Source organism: Atta cephalotes (genome assembly GCF_000143395.1).
Source record: "Atta cephalotes unplaced genomic scaffold scaffold00077, whole genome shotgun sequence".
Lineage (NCBI taxonomy): Eukaryota > Metazoa > Arthropoda > Insecta > Hymenoptera > Formicidae > Atta > Atta cephalotes.
In genome coordinates, this window is record NW_012130141.1 from 493,776 (window position 1) to 504,030 (window position 10,255).

The 10,255-nt window shown below is 32.4% G+C and overlaps 1 protein-coding gene across 1 annotated transcript in view; it reads right to left on the reverse strand.

Annotated features, from left to right (window-relative positions):
- Positions 1–10,255, reverse strand: part of LOC105624426 — a 26,626-nt gene continuing 16,371 nt past the window's right edge. The window contains exons 3-5 of the mRNA XM_012205791.1: positions 8,171–9,237; positions 975–8,099; positions 1–908 (exon numbers count right to left, since the gene is read on the reverse strand). Of these exons, the coding sequence (XP_012061181.1) occupies positions 1–908; positions 975–8,099; positions 8,171–9,237 (9,100 nt within the window). The remainder of the gene's footprint in view (positions 909–974; positions 8,100–8,170; positions 9,238–10,255) is intronic.

A 10,255-nucleotide genomic window follows, 5' to 3' on the forward strand; every position in this document is an offset into this window, starting at 1 on the left:
TTATACTACATCGATACAGATAATCGAATTACGACCCTTGCATTGTTTGTAGTGTTCCGCATTCCAATGCAAAGACGAACAACGTTTGGAACAATAATGAGCTTCCAAGCAAGCCTGACAGTATACCATACTTTTGCGTTTGCATCGTAAACAAAGCCTATCGTCTATCTCATCCGAAATTCCCAAATTGTCATTTATATCCAACGAATTTTCATCATTTTTAGTCAATGATTCTGAGTTATTTTCAAGAAATGCATTTATATTTTTCATTTTCTCGAATGATGATGGCGATATACTCCTAATGTTCAAGATACTCGGCATGCTATTGGAGTCGTCGCTTTTCAGGGAAATATATTCGATATCATCAGCATCAAGAAAATCAGTTTTAGCGGAAACTTCTTTTTCATTTACATCGAGAAAATCGTCTCTTTGAAAGGAACTAAGTGCACAAGTACGTGATTTTTTTTGTTCGGATACATGCTTGAGCTGTTCATTGATTGCTTTAATACCACTGTGAGTATCCTTTTTCTTTTCTATATATTTAAACTCTTGAGTGTCTATATTTATTTCCTCTTCTATAGCTTCAGGAAGTTGAAAATAAACCGACTCTGTTGAGTTGTCTTCGATACTTGATATATCTTCCAGGTCTCTAAATTTTGATGACATTTTCTGAAACCCGACCTCCTCTATTTTTAATAGTGATTGCTCATTATTTTTGTTGTCCATTTTAATAATAGTGTAAGTATCTATTTCCTCTTCTATATCTTCAGGAAGCTTTTGAGTGTTTATTTCCATCTTTTCCTTTTCTATATCTTCAGGAAGCTTTTGAGCGTTTAATTCCATCTTTTCCTCTTCTATATCTTCAGGAAACTTTTGAATGTTTATTTCCATGTTTTCCTCTTCTATATCTTCAAGAAGCTTTTGAGCATTTATTTCCCTCTTTTTCTTTTTTATATCTTCAGGATATTTTAAACAGATCGATTCTGTCATGCTCTCTTCGACATGCAATATATCTTTTGAAACTTCATGATTTGATAACATTTTTTGAAACTCGATCTCCTCTGTTAATAATAACTCATTTTCTTTTGTATCTTCATGTCTTTTTATGATATTGGTCGATTGTATCACACTTTCTCTCATATTGCATTCATCTTCAAACTTCAATGATACATCCTGTATCTTCTCTATTTCTAACGACTGGTGTTCATCGAGTTCCTCAATGTCTTGCGCTTCAGTTTTGAAATCTTGATATGTCTCTTGATCAGCCTTAGCAATGTTTTTGAGAAAAGAAAATGATACTTTCGTAGAATCGCAGCTTATCATATCAAGTAGTTCTATTGAATCTTGTGATTTTAAGTTATCTTCTTCAAAAAACGACATCTTATCACACTGGGTTTGCATCTCCACATTTTCGTCAATATACAGTTTCCCGAAACTTTCAAACGTTTCAGTAGAATCATTACTTTGTTCATTCGTAAGATCTTGTTGCTGTATGTTTAAACAAAATTCTGATGTTGCTTCGGCGTGTTCCTCATCTGTGATATGTGGCTCTGATATTTCAGTAGATTCACGTTTCTTTCCGAGATATTTTCTCGGAGATATCGATTCCTGTATGTTGTTTGATGGGAACGATTCTGAAATATGCAATATATTCAATGAATCAAACTGTATCTTTGTGGAATTTAATATTTCAGTATTCGCTTTGACGTCATCACGCAATCCATCTCGTAAATTTTTACTGGATATTTCATTATTGGTATTATATATTATTTTATTTTGGTCTTCCATGTTATACTGAGCTTGTGATATCGCATCATTTTGTTTGCTATTGTTTAATGTTACAATGTCAGAAGTTTCGCGTACGCTTTCCATTTCTACATTACTAAATCTCTTATTTATATTATTAATCATAATTTCTAATTGATCTTCTATGTTCTCAGTTGGCACATCCTGTAATAAATTAAACAGTAGATTTTGTTTAAAGGAGGGGTCATATGAACTTGTCACTTTCAGAGACTCGTCAATTTTCACATTATCTTGCGTTTTCGTTTTCAAATTCTTGGCAGACACTTCTGTGATCAACTTCTCTTCTGGCGACAATGTTTCTGTACTCCGAGGTTCTTTTTCCGTATCAATCAATGAATTCTTTTGGGATTGCTTCTTTAATGTATTATTCTCTTGTTCTTCTTGTAATCTTGTGTTTTTTGGAAGGAATTCCTTAGTTATCACAGACGTACAAGGTGACTCTTCATTTGACGCTTCTAAATTACTCTTTGTCGCCGTAGATTTTGGACTCTTTGAAATATTCGAATCAATACTTTGTTCTGATTGCTTTTCTGAAATTCTATTACATTCTAAACTATTTTCATTGTCTTGATTAAGTTGAATCTTCGTTAACTTGTCTACGGATGTTTGTATTGTATCTTCTTGTAATGTTGACTTGTTTTGTGACGTATTATCTTGTAAACTTTTTTCAACGGATTTTTGAACGGTCTGTGATTCGTTTATTATACTCTTTATGTAATCATCTAAATTCACGTACGAGTAAAACAGTATTATTCTCTCATTATGTACTCGTTCGAATTCTTGCTTGCTAAGCAAATTTTTCAGTTCGTCCCACATAATAAAATATGATTTTATTTGATCACGCAATAGGATTTTCTGAATGTCTGTTAGAATCGCCAGATTATTAGAGAACGTAACTTTGTTTCTTTGCTTTTTTCGTTCGATTGCGGACAAAAATAACACTGCATCATTTTTATTTGGAGATATTGTAAACATCATACTTTGTAAGACACTCAATTTTTGTGTAGAAGATTTTGTATTTTCCGAAACAGTGTCAACATTTTGCAATTTGTTGCATGCGCTCAGAATTTCTTGATGTGTATCTTGTTGCAGATTCATAGATTGTGCCTTCTTTTGCATGCCATTTGTATTTTGTGACTCGGTCATCTCTTCTTTATTCAGCACGTTCTCTTGCAATGTATTGTTAATTGATAGATTAATTGGATATATAGATGTATCTTTGGATATTACATACTGGCTTGTTACGGTTGTATTGTTAATTGGATTTTTTGATATAATGTGTGATTGTTTCGTATTGATTGTAGGAGATATGTTTACATTCCCTTGATTTACTGGCAATTTCTGCTGCGACATGTTTTGTTGTACATTCTGCGGGAGATCATTAATCGATAGATCAATTGGATATGTGGATGTATCTTTGGGCAAGATGTATCTTTGGCTTTTTTTTTCGGTTGTAGTATTGCTAATTACATTTCTTATGATGTATGGCTGTTTCCTGTTAGTTGTAGGAGGCATATTTGTATTCCCTTGATTTACCGTCAATTGCTGCTGCTGCATCTGCCATACGTTTTGATTTGGCAAAGTATTTTGAACGGGATGCGTTTGTATGTTGGAATGTGTGGAAGATTGAGATACAATAAGATAAGTTTGGTTTGGATTGTATTGCGGCAAATATTGCGTTTTTTCTGAAGATATTTGAGATACTTGTGGACTGCAGCTTGCTTGCTGCCGATTCACATTAGTGCTTCCATGTCTAGCATTTTCCATTGCAGCGTTGATTCTTGAAGTATCAGGATTTATCATAAAAGATCCAGATAAGTTGACATTGTTACAGCCTGGCACAATCTGGCGTATTCCAAGAGAATTATTTTGATTTGTCATAGACGATGAATAAACTGCTGTTCTTGAGTTTATTTGCGATGTTTGAAGATACATTTGTTTCTGTTGCACATTATTAGTAGCAGATGCGGTTGCAGTATTGTTAATCGTATTTTGTTGCAAGGTGTGTAATTGTCTCATATTAGTTGTAGGAGACACGTTTGCGTTTCCTTGATTTATTGGTTCACGTGAGCGCATATTATTCGATGAAATGTTATTCACAATTAAAAAATCCTGTTGAACGCCAGCATTCAATATATTTGCTGGCATATATCGGCCTTGTATCGGTTGATTCGCATTTTCTAAAGATTGTTGTTGACTAGCGTTCGGCATACGTGACTGTGTTGTTAATGGTACATAAGACATATATGATTGATGAATATTTGGCTTAGGTTTAGAGTGATTAGGTTTCGAGTGTGGTACTTGTGTAGAATTAGCCGAATTTCTGACCAATTGCTGCTGGTTAATGTTTGAGGTCATCGGTGCCGGACATGGCATTGTTGAAGATTGCACAAATGTGTCACGATTTAACATTCTTGTATCTGAAAATGAAGCATTTTTCGAAAATTGTTGCGCGTTAACATTCGATATTGATGCATTTGAAGTAGATTTGAATAATCTGTTAATATTCGGATATTGTGACGAGTTTGCATAATTTTGCTGTGAGATGTGTAAGTAATTATAACAAATTTGCACATATTTTTTCAATTCCGGAACTGTCACTGGATGATTTTTTGGCATATAAAAATTAACATAAATCAGCGTGCTGTCAATATCCTTCATATACAACCACATTTTCAAGTTTTCTAAATCTTGACTTATTTGTTGCATAGTTATAGATAATCTTTGTACATAATCTTCAGGAAAATTTATTCTTACATGATTATATTGATCAAGATTGCGACAATATCCAACATTGGTGCAGATATTTTTGATTGTAATCTGTATTAAATTTCTGAGATTGTTATTATTTGGAGTATTAACTTCAACCGGTGCAACCGCGGAACTTGTATTAGGTGAGAGGTATATATGTTTAAGAGTGGTGTTATATGATGGCGACAGCCGTTTGGATACTGACTGAGATGTTGATTGAGGAAATGTAAATCGAGGAGGTCCTAATTGAGGACATGTTGATTGAGAAAGTATTGGTTGAAAAGCTATCGATTGAGAAGGTGCTGATTGAAAAAACACTGATTGAGGTGCTGATTGAAAAGATGTTGATTGAGGTGCTAATTGAGAAGATGTTGATTGAGATGTTGATTGAGGTGTTAATTGAGAAGATATTGAATGAACAGTTGTCGATTGAGATACTGACTGGCAGAATGCTGGGCATGCATTCCTTGGAATCGATGCAGTCAGATTCACAGATTTCTCGATACATTGATAACTAAGTTCCGCAATAGAACGGACTCGTACTTTCTTATGTGTCATATTTGAGGAAGTTTGTGGTAATTGTTCTGCTACATCAGGCGTATCGTATGCAGCTTTAATTGATTCAAAACTATTTTCAGTCGTTATCAGCGGTGTCTTTCTCTCGACAGACATTTCAACTTCTTTAACCTGATTATGCTCTATCACATTTTTAGTTCCCTCTAAAATTATTTTATCTTGAAAATTTTGTTCTTCGTTGTTTTTCTGTTTATCGTTTGCGATAACCTTTTGTGATTGTTTTTCCAAATTGGATATATCACACGTAAGCCTACTTGAGTCAGGATTATTTTCAGTTATTGGAGTCGTTTGTATGAGAGATTGAGTGCATTCATCTTTTTCTTTTTTGTCATCATAAGCTATCATATTTTTATCTTCGTTTAAAATTGGACGGTCTTGAGAATTTCGTTGTTGAGAATGATTTTCATCATCTTTAGTAATAGGATTAGAATTACATATGATTTCGTCAGTCTCGGCAGTAACATTATCTAATGACGTACCGTCTTTCTTTTCTTTTGTATTTGTGACCTTGCGATTAAACTTTTCAGATGTTCTATGATCCATTTGCAAAAGTTCATTAAGAAAGCTCGGATTATCCTTAAGTGTGTGTAAGTTTTTGATACATGTATTTACTGCAGACCAAGGTGCTTTTAATGAAAATTTCCGTGATACTCGAGATTTCAATTTAGGTTTTATTTTTATTTCTACTTCAATATCACTACTGTTATCATCATCTGTTAAGTGAATGTCTAATGAGCAATTGTCACTATAATTTAATTTGCTAGATGAATTTGACGGTAATATGGAAAAAGAATCGTTACTTTTTTCTTCCGAAGAATTTTTTTTTGAGTTTGATGTTATCATTGAAAATTGATCAATTGTTTTTTCGTCTTTCTCCATGTTATCGTTACTTGATAATAATAAATTTTCGACATTTTTTTCTAACATGTCATGGTTGTCTTTTTTGCTAACATTGTATGATGTTGATTCAAATGTAGACATGATTAGTAATTCCAAATTTGACGTTGCATTTTTTTGCATATTTTTGTGTTGCGCTAAATCAATACTTTCGACATTGCGCATTTCTTGATTTTTTTGCAGATTTTGTACACTTACCTCTTCCGCTTCCTTGTAAGTGGTATCTGCTTTCTTCTTTATATTTTTATTTAAATATATATTTTCTATACTCATATTTTCATCTAAATTTATTTCAATCATGGACGGTATATTATGTTTCACGCTAATATCACATTTACTATTGTTTTCCGTGTCAGTTGACGAAGAATTTTGTATGCTCTCTTTTTCTGCCGAGACTACATTTTCTATATTTTTTGACTCATTATCTGACATGTTACGCTTACATATTGATGTTCTATTTTTTACTTTATCTTTTGCAGTATCGTGCTTAGAGTCACACTTTTCGACATTCACAGTGGAATGAATTTCGCACTCAGAGTCGCATGAATTATCGAATTGTACTTCAATCGGTATTATACTTTCTATATTTTCCTGTGAATTATTAACAGGTGTATCACATTTATATGTTGATGCTCCCTCTTCTGTCTTTTCATCTGTTATAATATTGTGGGTAGAATATTTTTCAATATTTGAAATGGAAACGCACGAATTATCAAAATTTACTTCAGCCGGTATTGTACTCTCTATATGTTCTTGCGAATCATTAGATGTGCTGTGTTTATGTATTGATGATGCTCCATCTTTCTTTTCATCTGTTATAGTATTATGTTTAATGTATTTTCCGGTATTTACAGTGGAATTGTATGAATTATCGGCCATCACTTCAAGCGATATTGCGTTCTCTATATTTTTCTGTGAATTATCAGGTAACATGCATATCGATTCATTAATTGACTCATCATGATTTATCTTCTTTTTTATTGTAATATCACATTTTTTGGTTCTTGCAATGGAATTCCCTAAATTATCAGACTTTGCTTCAGCTAGTATTGCGTTCTCTATATTTTCCTGCGAATTATTAGTTAACGTATCATTTGTACATGTCAATGCTTTATTTTTTATTTCCTTTCTTGTTACAATAACATTTGTTACAATAGCACAATACTTCTCGGTACAATTAGAAGAATCGCTTGAGTTATCAGATCTTTCAGCCAATACATCCATATTTTCTTGCGAATTATTAGTTGACATATCATAATTACATACTGTTGCTCCATTTTGTATGCTCTTTTCTTTCGCAACATACTTTTCTTTGTAAGTAGAGGAGTTGTTTGAATTCTTAAATTTTACTTTATTCGAAATTACGTCCTTTTTATTCTTTACGTTTTCCTGAGAATTATTATCTGACATGTTATGTTCACAAACCAATGTTTCTTCTATTTCCTCGTCTATTGTAACATTGGACGGAGAATATTTTTTGGTGCATGCATCGGAATCGCATGAAATATCAGAGTATATGCTGTCTATATTTTTCTGTGAAGCATTAACAGAAGTTATGCGTTTACATATCGATATCATTTCTTCATCTGTTGTAGCATCGCTTACATCAAATTTTTCGGCGCATGTGCTAGAATCGCATAAATTATCTGAGTTTATGTTCTCTGTACTTTCCTGCGAATTGTTAGTTAACATAGCATATTTATCTAACGATGCACTATCTTCTATCTGTTTTTCTGTTACAGTATTGTGCAGAACGTATTCTTTGTCGGATAGAGTGGAATCGTATAAGTTGTCGGATCTTATTTTATCTGATATTGTGCTGCCTATATTTTTCTGCCAATTATTAGCCGATAAATCATGTGTTAACTTATTTCTTTCAAAAATACATTCTACCTTTTCTTCTGTTATATTATTATGTAATGGATCATCAAACTGTTGTTTATTTTTCTTTAAATTCAACAGAATTTCGCGTTCTTCTTCACTTTCACTTGTGTCGGTATCGAAATTGCCTCGAAAACATTCGTGAAATTTTGCTCGTATCTTCATAACCTTCATATTATTTTTTTCCTATGTCGTTCCCTTATTCGCTTCAGGAATTTAGAACTTCCTCTTTCTCTTATCATACATTTCGTATTCTCCTCATTTCTTTCATTTGCTGTGTGAACTAATTCATTATCGGATAGCATTTCGTAGTGAGATGTTCCGATAGTACTATCTGCTACTACTTTTTTTGGTGACACATTCATTTCATTCTCCTTTGATTTCTTTATCAATGATATATTTCGATCTAAACTTTCAGAACGTATCTTTCTTTTAATTACTGTTTTAGTATCTGTTTCAATAGGTTGATTCTCTGTTTGCGAATTTTTAGCTTCTAAATACATTTTTGCTTCATTAACATCTTCCTTTATGGGCGTTTGATGTAACAATGTATCGATATGTTCAATCGACTTTTCTGATTTTTCTGAAGCAGACACATTTTGAATCTTACCTACGAAATTAATTACTTTTACTTTTGCATATGTTTTCGATTCTGAAATTATTGCGTTGCTTGAGCTAATATTATTTTCAAAGATATTATCAGTTTTAGATTTATAGGAATCTTCTCGTGACATGTCTAATAGTTTGCTTTTTACTGGAAAAAATTCTTGCCTTATTTCACAGTCTTTCTTTTCCCTATGTTCTCTTCTAAAAACATCTTTCAAGGGATCGATACTACTTTTAGAGTCTGAATGTTCCTCCAATTGAAATGACACAGTTGTATCTGATTTGTTTATAAATTCGTGAACAACATTTTGTATATGTTTGTTCAGCGATTCATCTTCCGACGAGGAAAAGTTAGGTGACGCTTCAATAGCAGATTTTTTTGCAAAAATATCTCTATAACTTGTTGATGTAACATCAATATGAGATATATTTGTTACTACTTTTTGGTTAAAATCTTGTGCCTCTTTAGTGTCATCTGACGATTTTTTTCTGATCAAATCATACTCTTGAACCTTACTTTGACACGTTTTATTAGCGTTTACTGCATTAATCAATGTTTCAATAGTAGCGTTTGGAATTTGTGCGTCAAATATGTGTTGAACAATATCTTGCGAATTATCTTCTAGTCTGTTGTTTTCGACATTGTCTCGGTGATTGGTTTGCAACCTTTCCTTGTGGATCGGAACAAAATTACTATGCGATGATTGCAGTAACTTCTTTCTGAAACATAAAAATGTGCAAAAATATATAATAATTGTAAATGTATTATAATAAAAAATGTGATAAATATACCGAGTAGAGAAGACCCCCTATGACTTTGACATATGTTGTCAAGATCCTGATTGTGAATAATCTCCAACAGATTTTAGTCGTTCGTTATTCGTTAAAAAATTATTAAGAAAAGTTTAAAAAAATAACATCTCTTTTCTTATTATTGTATAAAACAAAAATTTTCTGCTTTAAAATAGATTTTCTGTTTTAAAAACAAAAATTTTTTTTGAAAACGTTATTTTCTTATATAATTTTTGTTTTTATATAATAACGCATATTACAAGGGCGCACGACTTTCTACGCTTCTTCTTCTATTTCCTGTGTCGGTTTTCCGACTCAAAAGAAGGATCACAGTATTATGCGGTGCATTTGGATCCTGTGATAATTTCTGTGGGAAGATAGAGGCTTCACTCTTTTTATGCTTCATGTGAAAAGTTGTGCGTCCCGTAGCAGGAGGGAAGTAGGATAGACCTTGTCTCACGTAGAAAGTTGTATTCGCCTAGTCGGTCCACCCTAAATCTCCCACCTGCCTGGAGTCAACTTTTCAACCTTTCATATAAAGCGGAGAAATAACTAGCAAATTTGATTGTTAAGTTTTTTAACGAATAAATTTTTAACGAGTGACGACTAAAACCTGGGAGATGAAATCGTTCGCATGAAAAATCGTATGTCTCGAAGCAGGAGGGAGGTGAGATAAAAATCGCTTCATAGAAAATCGTGCAACAATTCTTATATTGATTAATTTATTTTAACTTAAATAGATAATTGAGTCAATAATTAAAAGTACCTATAATAACTAATAATAGCTAACTGGATAGTAGTATATATATATATATATATATATATATATATATATATATTATTATATATATATATAATATATATAATTAGTTAGTAGTACTAAGTAACGACCTAACTAAATATTAGTAGTATTAGTAAGTAGTACTACCGTTAACCGGGTAGGGGT